General features: G+C 35.4%; 1 protein-coding gene across 1 annotated transcript in view; it reads left to right on the top strand.

Annotated features, from left to right (window-relative positions):
• LOC123547545 (probable ATP-dependent RNA helicase DDX56) overlaps nt 1-19598 on the top strand; it is a 90970-nt gene that overhangs the window by 31466 nt on the left and 39906 nt on the right. The window contains 3 exon segments of the mRNA XM_053551818.1: nt 2447-2516; nt 3656-3657; nt 4582-4695. Of these exon segments, the coding sequence (XP_053407793.1) occupies nt 2447-2516; nt 3656-3657; nt 4582-4695 (186 nt within the window).

Genomic DNA, 19598 nt, shown 5'->3' with positions numbered 1-19598 from the left:
CACTTATATAGGGAAAACTTTGAAAATCTTCTTATACAAAACCGCATGGCCTAGGGCTTTGATATTTGGTATGTAGCATTATCTATTGGTCCTCTACCAAGATTGTTCAAATTATCCTCCTAGGGTCAAATATGGCCCCGGGGGTCACAATGGTTTATATAGACTTATATAGGGAAAACTTTGAAAATCTTTTTGTACAAAACCACATGGCCTAGGGCTTTGATATTTGGTATGTTACATCATCTAGTGGTCCTCTACCAAGATTGTTTAAATTATCCCCCTAGGGTCAAATATGGCCCTGCCCCGGGGGTCCCAAGTTTTACATAGACTTATATAGGAAAAAAAGTTTAAAAATCTTCTCGTCTGAAACCAGAACACTTAGACCTTTGATATTTGGTTTGTAGCATTGTCTTATGGTCCTCAACCAAAATTGTTCAAATTGTACCGCTTGGGTGAAAAGAGGCCCTGCCCGGGGGGTCCCAAGTTTTATATAGACTTATATAGGAAAAAGCATTAAAAATCTTCTTTTTTGAAACCATACGACCTACGCTTTTGATATTTGGTATGGTGCATTGTCTAATAGTCCTCTACCAAAGTTGTTCAAATTATGCCCCTGGGATGATAAGAGGCCCCACCCTGGGGTCACTTAGTTATTATGTGAGTTATATAGGAAAAATACTTAAACAATCATCTGATCCCATTTCCAAGACTGTTTAATTATAATTACCTGATGACCCCAAGTTATATGATGTCATTTGACTGTGACCTTGACCTACTGACCTACTTTCTTGTTTTTTAAGATACAGCCTTGAAATTTACATACACAGTTTTGCACACAAATCGTAAAACTGAATTTCATTGACCATGAATGTGACCTACTGACTTTCTTAATATTTTATCATCATTTTGACATTTGAAACATGTAGCTCATATTACTCAGGTGAGCGATCCAGGGTCATCATGACCCTCTTGTTCTTTCAAAAAAGCTTTATTAAGATCTGTAACTATCAGTTTTTTTATGTATTATATGATTTTTAAAAGGCTTTGAACAAAAGAAAATTGAGGTCCTCTTTATCATTTTATGTATTCTGTCTATTGTAATACTAAGAGGAAGATGGGCAACTAATTGTTTAGCTCAATAGAGTACTGTGAAACCATTAAATTTCTTTGGAAAGAAATTTTGTGGTTTTGGCTGAAGTGGCTGTTTTATATGGAAATTAATTCCTGGATTTCCTGTTTTGAATATAGAATAAATTGGAAGTTTACTTGTTCCCTGGGATTTATTCCGAAAATCAATCCCCATGAATATTGATGATTTTATAGTACTTAAATTTTAAAGGTCATTCCAAGTGTGAAGAAGTGCTCTTCTAATGGGTTTTACTAATATATTCATTTGCACTTTGCATCTGATCCATGTGCAGAGGTTGTTGGTACAAGACAGAGTCTGCACATTAATGGCATGCAGGAACACTGGTCTTTTTTATATGCCCTTTTGAAAAACACGTATCATGGGAACCCTCCTGACTTTGTCGGTCAAATTCAAAAATGACTTTGTCCGTAGCATTTCTTCTTCATGCATGGAGGGATTTTGATGGTACATTGCACAAATATTTACCACCATGAGACGGAGTGTCGTGTGCAAAATCCAAGTCCCTAGGTCTAAGATCAAGGTCACACTTAGAGGCCAAAGGTCAGATACAATAATGACTTTGTTTGGAGCATTTCTTCTTCATGCATGGAGGGATTTTGATTTAATTCAGCACAATTGTTCACCCCCATGAGACAGAATGTCATATGCAAGAACCAGGTCCCTAAGTCTAAGGTCAAGGTCACACATAGAGGTGAAAGGTCAATACTTTGTCCTGAGCATTTCTTTTTCATACATGGAGGGATTTTGATGTAACTTGGCATAAATGTTCACTTTCATGAGACGGAGTGTCATGGGCAAGAACCAGATCCCTAGTTTTAGAATTATTTCCCTTTGTTGTTACTATAAAGGCTTATATGTAACTTTTTTTATTACTGGCCGTAGGGAAAAATTGAGACCCCTTTTCTGTGGTACAACATAGATGCTACTTTCAAATTTTAGGTGCATTTTAAGGAATCTCTACATGGTAAGGAGTTTTTTTGTGTACTTAGAAAAACAAAACATATACTTCTTGTGGACTTGCTTCCCATTGTTGCTACTATAAATAGCTTATATTTGAAACTTTTTAACCTGGTTGTTAGAATTGGATATGTCATTGTTTGGGTTTACCAAACTTATACAGAATATGTTTTACTGTAACATCTACATGACAGGCATATATTGTGACATTCTGGCACTCTTGTTTAACTGATATAAAACAAATAATATTGGTTTAGAAAATGCATTGTCGCACTTCAGTTTTAATAGTTTTTTCAGTAATACCTATGATAGTACATTGAAATATGTTATGTCTTGCAGGTTACGTCTTTTTCTTGAGCAGTTTGGGATTCCAGCCTGTGTACTAAATTCTGAATTCCAGTGAACTCAGGTAAGAAGCAGCCTAATGTTTATCGTAATGAGCCGTGCATGAGAACCAACATAGTGGGTATGCACAGCATGATCCGACAGCCTGCGCATCGCGCAGTCTGGTCAGGCTCTGCTGTCGCTTTAAGCTATGGAATGGAGAAACTATAAGCGAACAGCAGGATCCTGACCAGACTGCGCGGATGCGCAGGTGTTGGATCCATGGGTGCATACCCACTAGTTGTTTCTGGCACGCTCAAATGCTTTCCAAATATATAGAATGAAAACATACGTAAGGTGTCAGTATAATTATCATAAAATTCTTTACTTACATTGTTTTGCCGCCCCTTTAAATCTATAGCCATATAGGTTTGATCTTGTGCATCATTATGCTGCATACCTACATAGGCACATCCTAGAAATGTTTTGTGTCCATTATTAGGCAGAATTAGTTCAGGCTACCACTTTTATGGGTTAGAAGCACCTATAAGGTCATATAATTATTTACTGTGAAGAAACTTTTGGCTTACCAAACATCAAAAAGTTCTTCCCATTTGTACTGTCTGTACCAGAAATACTATCAAGAGTGACAACTCTGATCTTTCTTCTCCATTAGAGGATGAAAAACTGAAATGTAACCATCCATTTATTACAAACCTAAGTTATTTATAAACCTATTCTAAATGAACTTTCCAGAAATGGTCGCTAACCAGTAGAGTGTTTATGTTAACAAAATACAAGGTGTTTATGTGTATCAATGTAGCTGCCAGTCTTGAAATCATAACTATATTTCGGTCAATGCTACCTGCACCACCTGCTTTTCAATAGATTCAGTCTGTGGTCCTCCTGCTTAGCTCAGTAGGGAGAGCTAAGATCTAGGGATTGCGGGATCATGGTGTTGATACTAGTGCAAGATGTATGTTCTCCGTGAATATTTGATAAAAGACATTGTGTCAAAAATCATTCATTCTCCATCTCTGATTCATGTGAAGAAGTTGGAAGTTACTTGCAGAGAACAGGTTTGTACTGGTACAGCATCCAGGAACTCTGGTTAGGTTAACTTCAAGCCATTACAGAACTGAAATGCTGTTGAAAAACGACATTAAACCTAAAACAAAAAACAGAAAGAATTGGCCTGCAACGAGTACAGTACAGCCTTCACAGCGGTCATTGGAAGCAAGCCGTATGGAAGGAACAATGTTGACGAAAATGCATGTATTTTTTTTAGCTCACCTGTCACAAAGTGACAAGGTGAGCTTTTGTGATTGTGCGGCGTCTGGCGTCCATGCGTGCGTTAACTTTTGCTTGTGACCACTCTAGAGGTCACAATTTTCATGGGATCTTTATGAAAGTTGGTCAGAATGTTCATCTTGATGATATCTAGTCAAATTCGAAACTGGGTCACGTGCCGTCCAAAACTAGGTCAGTAGGTCTAAAAATATAGAAACCTTGTGACCTCTCTAGGGGCCATATTTTTCAATGGATCTTCATGAAAATTAGTCAGAATGTTCACCTTGATGGTATCTAGATCATGTTTGAAACTGGGTCACGTGCGATCAAAAACTAGGTCAGTAGGTCTAAAAATAGAAAAACCTTGTGACCTCTCTAGAGGCCATACTTTTCATGAGATCTTCATGAAAATTGGTGAAAATGTTCACCTTGATGATCTAGGTCAGGTTCAAAACTGGGTCACATGCCTTCAAAAACGAGGTCATTAGGTCAAATAATAGAAAAACCTTGTGACCTCTCTAGAGGCCATATTTTTCAATGGATCTTCATGAAAATTGGTCAGAATTTTTATCTTGATGACATCTAGGTCAAGTTCAAAACTGGGTCACATGAGCTCAAAAACTAGGTCACTATGTCAAATAATAGAAAAAACGACGTCATACTCAGTTCAAAACTGGGTCATGTGGGGACAGGTGAGCGATTCAGGACCATCATGGTCCTCTTGTTCTGTCTCTGTAAAGGTTAAATTTAATTTTGCAGTAGCGATTTGTTTTTGTTTCCTTTAGAAATTCTGTAAGCTTTGTTGAGAGTTAGAGTATTTTGTATCAGATGTTGCTTAAAGATGAATTTTTTTCTTTCAGGTGTCATATAGTGAGCCAGTTCAATGACGGAATGTATGACTACATTATTGCCAGTGATGAAAACTTACTGGTCAACCCTCAAGTCAAATCGGAGGATGCATCAAAACAGAAAAAGTACATAATTATTATATTTTTGGTTCTTCTTAATTTCTTGGTTTTGTTAGTCAGTCTGAAACACTTGCCTCGGTCATAATTTTTTAAACAATTCAAGTGATTCTAATGAAATATTGCACACATTTTTTGGGAGATGCAGTGTGTCATGCACAGCTCAAGTGTCATGTTTCTACCTCTAAACTCACAGGCAGGGTCACTTACTATGATTTAATAACCTTCAGATAAATTTCTATGCTTTTCAAAATTGTTATTTTGATGTTATTCTGTAGGAAAGTTCATTTAAAATGTAAAAGTCAAAGTGGTTACTTACAAAAACTATTGTTCCACGTGTGTGCCATTTCTGGGACATGATTGTGTGTTTTTCATAACAGTTGTTGTTGTATCATTTACAGTGTATTTATTTAGAAATATCACAGTGCTTAAAGTGGGATAGAATGATGTAAACGTGGAGAGAATTTTACAGAAGATTGGCAATGTAACTGTCACGAAAAGAAATGTGATCTTTATTTCGAAATGACTTTAAGCAGAAAAGCTTTTAAGAATGTAGTTGATTTCACAAATAAAATGATTTTTAGCAGGCGCAAAGTTCAACAAGTTGTTTACATAGAATATAAAATACACTGCAAGGTGAACTGTTCAGTATGAGGGTTAATAAGCTAATAGCGTAAATTTCTATTATGAGTATTTTTTATATCACCCTCAAAATCTTGAATTGACATTTAAAGTCTTGAAACCAGGACAGTATAATGAAGCTGTCAAGGTCTTAAATGTATTTTCTTATAAACAGACAAAAGCTAGAACTCATGTCACTGTTTTCTTCACTGTAAATGTACTTGAATGCAAAAACAAAAGCAAAATTTAAGTGATTTTAAACAGAACAGTTTAAATACGAATCAGGGTGATATCAAATACCATTTTCTTGCACTAATTTTCAGACAACTATATATATCCAATCCTTTCGTGATACAAATTTGTACCACTTATGAACAATTACTTATACTGGATTTCTGAAAATTTAATGAATAATTATTTCTATTGAAGTTTGCTTGCTCGAACACAGATAGTTTGAACACCACCCATCACTTAAACTTACATTTTGGTCCTGGCAAAATCCCTTTATAATAAATATTTTTTGATGGCATGAACTATCTAAAACTCGAACAAATTTTGCTGGTCCTATCGAGTTCGAGGGAATGATGTTTGACTGTATACCAATTGATTAAAAGCTACGTGGAAAGTATTTCAATAAAGATATCTTGAGTTTAATTGGAAATGCAATGGTTAAATAATATTAATGTTTCTTGTTCAAAATTTGTTTCCTTGAATTAGGTCATTTTTTTCACTTTTACATAATATTTTCCTTGTAATTTGTAAGGCTTTAAGTAACGGTAAAATGATAAAACTTCACTTTGGTGTAGATTTAAATTATTAATTATAGATTAAGATTATGAACAAAATGGAAATAGATCCCAAATTCTTCCCTTGGAGAAAAATATTTTAGGAAATAAAAACTAAGATTTCTCATTGTAGATAATTTTACTCTCACCATTTACCTTGTTTACCAGTTGTATATATCGTATACTCAATGACTTTAAAGGTAGTTAGTCAGTTCTTAGTCGAGTAATGGACTTGTCGGGAACAAATCGGTACACTTATTTGTGTTCACTGAGTGCTTAATACATACTAAAAGTTTTTCAAAATCTTATTATTTAAACCTTTTAAAGTGACAATATCAAACACTGTCTAGTAACTTCAGTGTGGTAGAGTGACTGCTGTGTTACACTAGCCAGGCTGGGGTTCTAAAGTTCAACATTTCACACCACCATGTGAATTATTTTTAGTAACGTCAAAGTCACCTGTCTTTGTGTTTTGCAACGTAAAAATCAACAACCTTTGAGTATTGGAAAAAATGGTCATTTTGATTAACTTTTAATGGTGTATCAACTTGGATATCAATGCCAGCAATCCTGTCTCTGTATATCCAAATAAAACTATATAAATCAGTAGTAACTCTTTGCTTAGCACAGAAAAGCTACTACTTTATTACCATTCTTTTTTATGTACATTTTATAAGTACGTGCTTTACACAAATCTTTGCCCACCAGCTTAGCTCAGTAGAGAGAGTGCAGATCTACAGATAACATGGTTGTGAGTGTGATCACCGGGCAAGGTGTATGATTTGATTAAAGACATTGTGTCTCAAGTCATTTTGTCCTTCCGCTGGAACAGTTGGCAGTTTTTATGCCCCCGGCATCTACTGATGCAGGAAGCATATAGTGATTTTCCTTTCCGTCCGTTCGTTCGTTTGTCCGTTAGTTCGTCTGTCCGTACGAGGTTAACCAAATGGGACCGTTTCGTCTAGCATCAATACTCCTTACTAGAATGACTTGATACTAATGCAGGTGTAACCTGTGACCATTCCTTATCTTCAGACATCACCTGACCTCAGTTTGACCTTGACCTCATTTTGGGACTTAGGTTTGATTTATTTGGGCCATCTCTTGTATATAAACCAATATGGGACCATTTCGTCTAGCATCATATACCTCAGTTTGACCTTACAGAAGTTATTATGATCTTGATACCTTAATTACAAGATGTCTATCTATGACCATTCCTCATCTTCAAACTCACCTGACCTCAGTTTGACTTTGACCTTGACCCATTTTGGACTTAGGTTGCTTTATATGGGCCGTCTCTTGGTTAACCAAATGGGACCGTTTCGTCTAGCATCAATACCGCTTACAAGAATGAGTTGATACAAATACAGATGTAACCTGTGACCATTCCTCATCTTCAAACATCATCTGACCTCAGTTTGACCTTGACCTCGTTTTGGACTTAGGTTGCTTTGTATCGACAAGGATGCCACCGGGAGCATCAAGCTTTTATTGAATGCAGCTCCTTGTTTTGTTTTGTTTTCAGAAAACATGTTAGTACTGGTACAGAATCCAGGAACACTAGTTAGAACTGCCCGCCATTACATACTATTGTAAACAGTTTAATACTGTTGAATAATGGTGCAACACCCAAAACAAACACACAGACTAAAATATTCTTGGACCAAACTTTCCAAATGCATAAGGTGTTTTTAAAGTTCCATAAGGCTTGCAATTTTATGTTTAAAACAGGACATGCAGCTGTCCAAATACAGAATATGCATATTAATTAGATGGTTAGAAAAACACTATACTTTTAATCTTACATGTGAACTTATACAGTCAAAGTCATAAAGGGAGGTAATCCAAACAGTGGATTAAGTAATACTCTCTACCCTATTAATCAAACATTCAAACCTTTGATTTAGCAAGAAAATAATAGTTTTTAGCTCACCTGTCACAAAGTGACAAGGTGAGCTTTTGTGATCGCGCGGTGTCCGTCGTCCGTCTGGCGTCCGTGAACTTTTGCTTGTGACCACTCTAGAGGTCACATTTTTCATGGGATCTTTATGAAAATTGGTCAGAATGTTAAATCTTGATGATATCTAGGTCAAGTTCGAAACTGGGTCACGTGCGGTCAAAAACTAGGTCAGTAGGTCTAAAAATAGAAAAACCTTGTGACCACTCTAGAGGTCACATTTTTCATGGGATCTTCATGAAAGTTAATCAGAATGTTCATCTTGATGATATCTAGGTCAAGTTCGAAACTGGGTCACGTGCGGTCAAAAACTAGGTCAGAAGGTCTAAAAATAGAAAAACCTTGTGACCACTCTAGAGGTCACATTTTTCATGGGATCTTTATGGAAAATGGTCAGAATGTTCATCTTGATGATATCTAGGTCAAGTTCGAAACTAGGTCACGTGCGGTCAAAAACTAGGTCAGTAGGTCTAAAAATAGAAAAACCTTGTGACCTCTCTAGAGGCCATATATTTCACAAGATCTTCATGAAAATTGGTCAGAACGTTCACCTTGGTGATATCTAGGTCAAGTTCGAAACTCCGTCACGTGCCACCAAAAACTAGGTCAGTAGGTCAAATATTAGAAAAACCTTGTGACCTCTCTAAAGGCCATATTTTTCATTGGATCTGTATGAAAATTGGTCTGAATGTTCATCTTGGTGATATCTAGGTCAAGTTCGAAACAGGGTCATGTGCGGTCAAAAACTAGGTCAGTAGGTCTAAAAATAGAAAAACCTTGTGACCTCTCTAGAGGCCATACTTGTGAATGGATCTCCATAAAAATTGGTCAGAATGGTCACCTTGATGATATCTAGGTCAAGTTTGAAACTGGGTCACGTGCCATAAAAAACTAGGTCAGTAGGTCAAATAATAAAATACCTTGTGACCTCTCTAGAGGCCATACTTTTCATGGAATCTGTATGAAAGTTGGTCTGAATGTTCATCTTGATGATATCTAGGTCAAGTTTGAAACTGAGTCAACTGTGGTCAAAAACTAGGTCAGTAGGTCTAAAATTATTAAAATCTTTTGACCTCTCTAGAGGCCATATTTTTCATGAAAATTGATCTGAATGTTCACCTTGATGATATCTAGGTCAGTTTCGAAACTGGGTCATGTGCGGTCAAAAACTAGGCCAGTAGGTATAAAAATAGAAAAACCTTGTGACCTCTCTAGCGGCCAAATTTTTCATGAGATCTTCATGAAAATTAGTGAGAATGTTCACCTTGATGATATCTAGGTAAAGTTCAAAACAGGGTCACGTACCTTCGAAAACTAGGTCAATAGGTCAAATAATAGAAAAACCTAGAGACCATATTTTTCAATGGATCTTCATGAAAATTGGTCAGAATTTTTATCTTGATAATATCTAGGTCAAGTTCAAAACTGGGTCACATGAGCTCAAAAACTAGGTCACTATATCAAATAATAGAAAAAACGACGTCATACTCAAAACTGGGTCATGTGGGAAGAGGTGAGCGATTCAGGACCATCATGGTCCTCTTGTTGTGTTCTTGGCAGCCACATTTTATGCAAAAGTATTATGACCCGTTAAAGTTACTGAGTGTATTTGCCAGTATTAATATATTTCTAAAAGTAGACATCAGTTTATTTTTCCATACACAACTAATCTTTCCCTATTCTCATTACTATAGTCTGTCCCACCTAATTTTGGACCTCAACTTTGGGCTGATATGAAGAAATGAAACGGGATCAAAGAACATAAAACATGTTTTTGTGAATAAAAAAAAAATCACCCTCGAGAATTTCAAGGATTTTTGAAACAATCGTCTGGTTTTCCCGTGCGACTAAATTTCAGTTTCTCTATGGGAATTCGCTGTTGTTTATTTCTGGTCGCCATTGCCAAATAATCTCTATTTTGGAGATTTTCGGGAAATTTCATGTGTTATTCCGTGGGGACGTTTCACACTTATTTTTTACACTTAGCTATTTTTCCTCCCGTAAGAAACAGATTGGGTTTTTGAGATAGAATTTACAATTTAGTTTTAGATCTAGTATACAAACGAAATTTTGAAAAATGTAAAAATGAAAAATAGAAAAAGAACTTACTTTGCACGGAAGAATCCGGCCATTAAGTAATGTATTCAGTTATAAATTCCTTTAATCATTATTCCATTTATCCTTAAATCCTTCCAAACGATGTCCAGTCCAATGCACAATTTTCAGTCAGAAGTTTTACACTGAAAATCCATCATCCGAAAATTGATCCAGTCAATCTGCGGCAGTCTTTCGAAGAATTTCAGGCAAATAACTGAACTATGCATTTGAAACAATATCTTTAATCACAGTATTTTCCAAATGCATAATCCAGGAAGAACCTGTACAATACAAAGACGTCAACTGCTTCAGCCTCCTTAGAATATAACCTTCTACACATTTAACAAGCTCGCCATGACACAATAACTTTTCAAACGCCAATTCCAATTATGTCATACAATATATGACGTCACTAAATATCTTGAGCGATCAAGTGCATAGGCGGCACATGTCGGCTCTCTTACGCATAGCTACCCCAACAATAATTAATTAAGTAAATATTAAAGCTAACTGAGTCCAGAATTTAAAGAGGATAAAGCAAATTAGCTGTCGACTGTGCCAGTCTGACTACGTGGGTAAAATTTAAATCAAAGGCGGGAATGGTTCAGTTTGCTTTAAGTTTGAGCCCAGACCTAAATCTTAGAAAAATAGTTAATTTGTTTCTTTTATAACATATCGATACAGCTACTTTAAAAGAAAATGTGTAAAAAGGGATTTTTCTATCACTGACAAAAACAAACAACCTTGACATTACCGGTTACGGAAGGTGCGCAGGCCCGGATCCCGTGCCCCTCTACCCCCCACCCCCCTCCCCAGTTGGCTAAGAAGTGACCTATACTCATCAAAGATTCACCCTAGTGACCCTACTACTATTATTTTGGCAAAGGAATAATTATTTCTCAAAATTTAGACCCAGAGACGTATCAGAGGTCACCATTTCATACTTGTATATCAAACTAAAATGAGGGGAGTACACCCACTAATGAATGCACCAGAGGACACCATTTCATACCCCCAAAAGAAAACAGAAATAAATATGTTAAGGGGGTATGTGTGCGAACAGGCTCATAATGTATTCAAATTAAAAAACATCCTAGATAATGTAGATTCCTATGAAAAAGTCAACAAAATGAATCTGGCCGTTCAATTACTGGATAGGCTTATTCAATCTGTGTAATTGTAACAGAGAATTATTAGCATGTAAATTGTCGAATAATGGTATAGTACACAACTTCACAAATTTATATATTGATAACAACGTAACTAAAATAAAATTCATTTGGCATGTGACTATATCACGGTTTATACATGACCGCAGTGATATTCCGTGTAGACTATGTTGCATTAGTTACAAGTTGTGGCAATTGAAACCATCATTTTTGTCATTGTATATTTTTGTAATGAACTTGACGGGTAGATGTATTTAATAAGCTAGTTATACACAGTACGGTAAAGTTCATGCAAGTACGAATTTTTCGACTGAATATCTATATAAAGTTTGAATTGCTACAAATCATTTTTAGCTCATCTGATTTTTTGAAAAAAAATGATGAGTTATTGTCATCACTTGAGCGGTTGTCGGCGTCGGCGTCGGCGTTGCCTGGTTAAGTTTTATGTTTAGGTCAGCTTTTCTCCTAAACTATCAAAGCTATTGCTTTGAAACTTGGAATACTTGTTCACCATCATAAGCTAACCCTGTATAGCAAGAAACATAACTCCATCTTGCTTTTTGCAAGATTTATGGCCCCTTTTGTACTTAGAAAATATCAGATTTCTTGGTTAATTTTTATGTTTAGGTCAACTTTTCTCCTAAACTATCAAAGCTATTGTTTTGGAACTTGGAATAGTTGTTCACCATCATAAGCAGACCCTGTACATCAAGAAACATAACTCCATCTTGCTTTTTGCAAGAATTATTGCCCCTTTTGGACTTAGAAAATCAGTTTTCTTGGTTAAGTTTTATGTTTAGGTAAGCTTTTATCCTAAACTATCAAAGCTATTGCTTTGAAACTTGGAATACTTGTTCACCATCATAAGCTGACCCTGTATAGCAAGAAACATAACTCCATCTTGCTTTTTGCAAGATTTATGGCCCCTTTTGTACTTAGAAAATATCAGATTTCTTGGTTAAGTTTTATGTTTAGGTCAACTTTTCTCCTAAACTATCAAAGCTTTTGCTTTGAAACTTGGAATACTTGTTCACCATCATAAGCAGACCCTGTACATCAAGAAACATAACTCCATCTTGCTTTTTGCAAGAATTATTGCCCCTTTTGGACTTAGAAAATCAGTTTTCTTGGTTAAGTTTTATGTTTAGGTCAGCTTTTATCCTAAACTATCAAAGCTATTCCTTTAAAACTTGCAACACTTGTTCACCATCATAAGCTGACCCTGTACAGCAAGAAACATAACTCCATCCTGCTTTTTGCAAGATTTATGGCCCCTTTTGGACTTAGAAAATATCAGATTTCTTGGTTAAGTTTTATGTTTAGGTCTACTTTTTCTCTTAAACTATCAAAGCTATTGCTTTAAAACTTGCAACTCTTGTTCACCATCATAAGCTGACCCTGTACAGCAAGCAACATAACTCCATCCTGCTTTTTGCAATAATTATTGCCCCTTTTGGACTTAGAAAAATCATTTTCTTGGTTGAATATTATGTTTAAAACAACTTTTCTCATAAACTATCAAAGCTATTGCTTTAAAACTTGCAACAGTTTTTCACCATCATAAGTGGACACTGTACATCAAGAAACATAACTCTATCCTGCTTTTTGCAAGAGTGATGGCCCTTTTTAGACTTAGAAAATCATGGGTAGGACAATATTTCTATTATACAAAAAAAATCAGATGAGCGTCAGCACCCGCAAGGCGGTGCTCTTGTTTAAGAAATAACTGTTTTTTTTGGTGTTATTTTTTGTTGTTGTTTTGCGTTCAACGTGTTTTTGGTTGAATTTTCAATATAGCTATGTACTGCCCCGTTTGTAACAGACGTAAATGTTTCGTATACGTACTTCTTGGTGAAAAAAAAACACACACACAAAAACACGTGTTTTATATCATCGAAAATGAAAGTAACTGACGCGCTTGAACTTGCTTCTTTTATCGAGCTGAAGAACAAAATACCCCTTCAAAAGGTCATATGAGCCGCGCCATGAGAAAACCAACATGGTGCATTTGCGACGAGCATCCGCGCAATCGTGTCAGGATCCATGCTGTTCGCTAACGGTTTCTCTAATTGCAGTAGGCAGTTGACCAGATTGCGCGGATGCTGGTCACAAATGCACTATGTTGGATTTCTCATGGCGCGGCTCATATTTTTATTTTGTCGATAGGTCTACCATGCCTATCAATAGCACAGAAATGTTTTAATGCCACTTTGGGTTTCACTGAACGACCAGGCATGAGAAATAAAGACGCGAGGATAGAATTGAAAAACTGGTATGTTATTATAAAGAATAAAGGCAATTATTAATTTGTTTAACGTAGTCCCTTATATAGGCGGTTGTCTCAAATTGAAATATGTATATTTCAAATCATTAATTGCATTGAGGAATAATGTTTTACCTTGATCGAACGGTCACAAAAAATAGTGAGCACCAGTCAGTACACAAACATGTATTCATGCTATTTAAAAACAACCTTTTAACAGACGGTTATCATCCAAACCTTTAATACGATTATAAACAACAGTAACCATAATGAATATGAGTTAAATGGGTTGCGCGCATCTCCGCTGTCCCCACCTCTATTATGATATCTACAGCTGAAACAATGATACGCACTTGACTTGAGACATGTATTTATTTTACGTCAATGCTAACGGGTAAGTACAAACACATTTTCAGAAAAAAAGCTGAAAACCTGAAACGGGAATAAACTGTTTAATTTGAAGTAAAATTCAGGGTCTTCCGTACAAGAAAATACTACAAGTTTTGGACAAAGTTTGTTTTAATATTCCATGTCTGTTATTCAACAATAAAAATATCTGACGTCGCTAACTGTGAGCAAACCCCTAAATGACGTTTGTATGGACGTCGCCATCTTGAAATGGATGTCGCGTCATTTTACAATGCAAGTCTATGGGGGAAAACATAAAATCTTAATTTTTAACTTCATTTTACATTTTTAAAAAAAAATGAAAAAGGTGCCTACAGATATTAACCGTCTGATATTAACGATGTCATTTTTGACAATTTTATATACAGTATAAATAAATTATTGGAGGTCCAAAATTAGGTGGGACAGACTATAGTAGCATTTGATATGCCAAGCTTTTAGAGATTCCATTAAATATAGAAATAGACAATTAAATTGAATATTTGATCCCATTGAGAGAAAATATTCTGTTTGCCAATATGCAGAAAATAATACCTCTGAATTAATTTATCCTCAAACTAGGGCTAATATTGTAAGCTACTTGCTGATTATTTGGTATCCAGAAACAAGAGCATTTACTAGGGTGGAACAGGTAAAGAAGAATTTTATAATACATAAAATAACAAACTCAACTGATAAAAAAAAAAACTGAAAAAATTTTGATTGTTCATTTTATTTAAATAGCAAAATTGCCACCAGCTTTGTTTTTCTGAAGCTAGTATGCAAGATGCAATATGTGGGTATCCAATTTTTAGCTCACCTGTCACATAGTGACAAGGTGAGCTTTTGTGATCGCCCTTCGTCCGTCGTCGTCTGTCCACAATTTCTTGTGAACACGATAGAGACCACATTTTGCAGTCGATTTTAATCAATCTTGAACACAACTTGTATTGGCATAATATCTCCGTTCCTTTCGAAAACTGGCCAGATTCCTTCATGGATTCCAGAGTTAAGGCACCTTAAAGGGCCAAAATTTGCTATTTTGACTTGTGAACACGATAGAGACCACATTTTGTAATCAATTTAAATCAAACTTGCACACAACTTGTATTGGCATAATATCTCAGTTCCTTTCGAAAACTGGCCAGATCCCATCATGGGTTCCAGAGTTATGGCCCCTTAATGAGCCAAAGTTTGCTATTTTTGGGTTGTAAACACAATAGAGACCACATTTTGCAATTGACTTTAATCAGACTTGCACACAATTTTTATTGGCATGATATCTCAGTTCCTTTCGAAAACTGGCCAGATCCCATCATGGGTTCAAGAGTTATGGCCCCTTAAAGGGCCAAAATTTGCTATTTTTGCCTTTGCAGCCATATAGAGACTTCATTTATGGTTTGATTTGATACAAACTTGCAAAATATCTTTAACAACAATAGATCTCGGATTCCATCATGAATCCCACAGATCCAGCTATAGGTTTGGGAGTTACGGCCCCTGAAAGAGCCAAAATTTGTTAATTTTACCTTATGAACACGATAGAAGTGACATTTTACATTCGAGTTTAACCACACTTACACACAACTTAAGTCACAATAATATCTTGGTTCCTTTCGAAAACCGGCTAGATTCGGTCATGGGTTCTAGAGTTACTGCCCCTGAAAGGTACAAAATTTTCTATTTTGGCCCTTTCTGCCATATAGAGGTTTCATTTATGCTTGTTAAAAACTTAGTGATAAGTCATTTCATTGTAATGTCAATTTTCATGGTAAATACTGAAGAGTTTTTTCTTGTTTTTAGTTCGACTTTTCGAAGAAAAGGTAGAGCTATTGCACTCGCCCGGCGTCGGCGTCAGCGTCGGCGTCGCCGTTTGTTAAAGTTTTTGATTAAGTCAAATATCTCTGTTACTATCAAAGCTATTGACTTGAAACTTAAAATAGATATTTGCTATCAAAGTCTATACCAGGAGATACAATCCCCATAACTCTGATTGAATTTTGACAGAATTATGCCTCTTTTTAACTTAGAATTTTTGGTTAAAGTTTTTGATAAAGTCAAATATCTCTGTTACTGTCAGAGCTATTGACTTGAAACTTAAAATACTTATTTACCATCTAAATCTACACCAGAAGAAACAATCCCCATAACTCTGATTTAATTTTGACAGAATTATGCCCCTTTCTAACTTAGAATTTTTTGTTAAAATTTTTGATAAAGTCAAATATCTCTGTTACAATCAAAGCTTTTGAATTGAAACTTAAAATACTTATTTACCATCAAACTCTACACTAGGAGAAACAATCCCCATAACTCTGATTTGAAATTTTGACAGAATTATGCCCGTTTATAACTTAGAATTTTTTGTTAAAATTTTTGATAAAGTCAAGTATCTCTGTTACTATTAAAGCTTTTGACTTGAAACTCAAAATAGTTATTTACTATCAAAGTCTACACCAGGAGACACAATTCCCATAACTCTGATTTGAATTTTGACAGAATTATGCCCCTTTTTAACTTGGAATTTTTTTTACTGGCGAAGCTCTAATTCAGAGTCTTACGGACAGCTCTTGTTTTTTTTGATGTGTGATATGGTACAAATAACATTATATCTAAATTTCAGCTTAAACAGTGGATCTGAATTTATTTTATTAGACTTAAAACATTTTCTGACGTCACACAATAATCTTGTATTTGACGACGTTTTTGCATTGAGATAAGTTCTTCCCGCATTAATCCAGGTATAACTGGGGATTAAAAATTTATCAATGACTTGATAGATGGGACTATCTGCAAGAGCAGATACATGGAAATGAAATAAGAAGTTTCAGAAAATCTTAAATAATATGCTTCAAAATGACCAAATCAAAAGTTAAGTATTATATTCAGTCTTAAATGTTACATATCAGCAACCAGCATTATTTTATTACTCAAAATAAAAACCAATTATCTCATACAACACTCTTTATTCATCAAGAATATGCATTGATACTTACAACGATAGTTAAACATACGCATGATACATTTTGTAATAATTTAATTAAATTCAGTAAAAGTATATTGACAATATTGGGAGTTGATCGGCCGCTCATGACTCAACAAGGGTCTCACCGTGTAGAGTCGTTAAAAGCACAGCAAAATCCGTCGACCGAGAGGAGAACAGACGCACCAACCCAACGCTTGCAAAAACAACGCAACTGCGCAATCCACCGAACTTCGAATTGTGAATCCAACCCAGCCCGGGAGTCACCGGGATGCGGTCAAATGCACAACCCTAGCCAATGTAAAGCGAGGCAATATAACACAACGGACCACAAGGCAAAGCAATGCAAGACACTTTGTACTTTGTAACAGGTATCACTCAAACAACGCAAAGTAACGCAAGACACTTTGTACTTTGTAACAGGTGTCACTCAAAGGCAAAGCAACACAAGACACTTCGCACTTTATAACAGGTATCACTCAAATGCAAACACACAACAATTTCAATTGAACGTCGAGCTACCATTCCACCCATTTCGGGTTTCACCGAGAATGAGTGAAACCGCAACACGAGTCAATGAAAGGCAAGGCAAGGCAAGGCAAAGTGACACCACTGAGAGCAACGCAACATACGCAACACACGCAACACTAGGAATTGCCAAGTACTAGGGCAAAACCTTTTACTATCCAGTTAACACAAACTGGTAAACATATGATACCCCAAAGTACGCAACTTGAATGCAAACATACAGACACCGTATCCGCTCACCTCACGGCCGACAGAATTTTACCGCCAACATATTATGAGCGACAATATCCATCAAGCCAGTATTATAAATAAACACCTTTTACTTATAGTATTATGACAAGATGAAGAAAAAACTAATATAAAGGTCTATCAAATGTCACAGTTAAAAAGCCAGTGTCCTACATAATAATAGTTACCACAGATAATAGCAGAATTTTCTTAGTGATATCCAACTGTGATCACAAAGTTTTTAAGTTCACATGAAATAATATTTACGACAGTCAATACTTCCTATAATTATTTTCCTGTCCTTGAATTTCATGTCAATACGACATATTTAACTTAAAAAGTGAAACTTATTCTAATAATTTTATTACTTCACTATTGTCTTCTTGTACATTTAGTGTATATATTTTAATACTAGAAATACGTATATTAATATCAATCAACTATCCCGTGCCTTTTTAAAGAAGTATAAAATCTTTCAAATTATACTGGAGAGTCTTATACATATATAGTCACGCCCATGCTAAACCGTTTTCTTAAATAACAAAATTTATATACACTGCATCAAAATGTCTCAGTTTTTTCTTCATAACACGGTATGAACATCTCACATTTGGAAGTCCTTGGTCACGTAACAAGATGACATCTAGCCCCGTCATACATTTTGATGGCTGGATGTGTTATCTCCTGCAGTGTTATTGCTCTCCGGTATATCACCCTCATCAATTTACTTTGGCACGGTTTAACCCTGCAATTGTAAGTAAAAAGACAGCAGTACCTAACAACTCAGTCGTCAAGACCGGGTGGACAATAACAATTAACTTGAACTAGAACATCAACGTTAGCTATTGTTAAATAGATGGACTTTATGCAAATTTCCTTTACAACTTTGAACCAATTTCATAAAACATTCCACAGATGATGTAAGATCAGTAAAGTGTATATAAAATACTGACAAAGTATTCTAGCAAGTTGTTAAAACTACAATACTAGCCCGAAATTAAAGATGCAAAACTCTATGTTTCGAAAGTTTCCTATAAATACAGGGTGTGGCGGGCGGGTAGTTTTGACGTTACCGACGTGTAGCTAGCAAAATGTGAGAGAACTGCACGAGATTATTGGTATTTATATTATATCGACTGGGTACCAGTATCAATAGGAACCAGTTCAGATCAGCCAAGTGTAACAATATCGATGACACGTTTATCTACGAAAACAGACGACAATTTAATAAACTAGCAGACGGTAATTAACGAGCAACAATTTGAGAAAAAATAAATTAAATTATTTTAATTCTAAAATAATTTCCATTATCTTTTTAATTGTTTTTCATAATCTAAAATTTTAGGTACTATCTCTACATCATGTTGTACATTGTACATTAACAGTTTATAAATAGGTATGTATAAGAGATTACATTTATTGAGCGGTCTTCATAAAACTCACATTTTTATGCCCCCCCACACATTTATGTATTTAAATACTTAAATACTATAAGAGCTAGCTTTAAAATATTGACTTGTTTATCATCATCAGTTGATTAAGTAGGCCAAGAACCATAACAGATGCTTGCATTTTGTCAGAATTATGACCCCTTTTTGTACTTTGAAAATTGGAATTTCTTGGTAATTTTTTTTTTAGGTCCTTTTTACTAGGATGCTGTAAGAGCAAAATCTTTTAGACTTTGCAAATCTGTTTATCATCTAAGTTGAGTAAGGAGTAACTCAGATATTATGCGTTTTGTGCTTTATATACTTAAAAAATTGGAATTTTTGTTTAGGGCCATTTTCATGAATCTGTTAAGAGCTACAGCTTTGAAATTTTCTATACTTTCTTGTTTATAACGTTAGATAAGTAAGTAGGTCAAGAACCATAACTCTCTATTGCATTTTGT

Source organism: Mercenaria mercenaria, chromosome 9 (genome assembly GCF_021730395.1).
Source record: "Mercenaria mercenaria strain notata chromosome 9, MADL_Memer_1, whole genome shotgun sequence".
NCBI lineage: Eukaryota > Metazoa > Mollusca > Bivalvia > Venerida > Veneridae > Mercenaria > Mercenaria mercenaria.
Note: the sequence above shows the minus strand (reverse complement) of the source record. Positions and strands in the feature narration are given on the sequence as shown.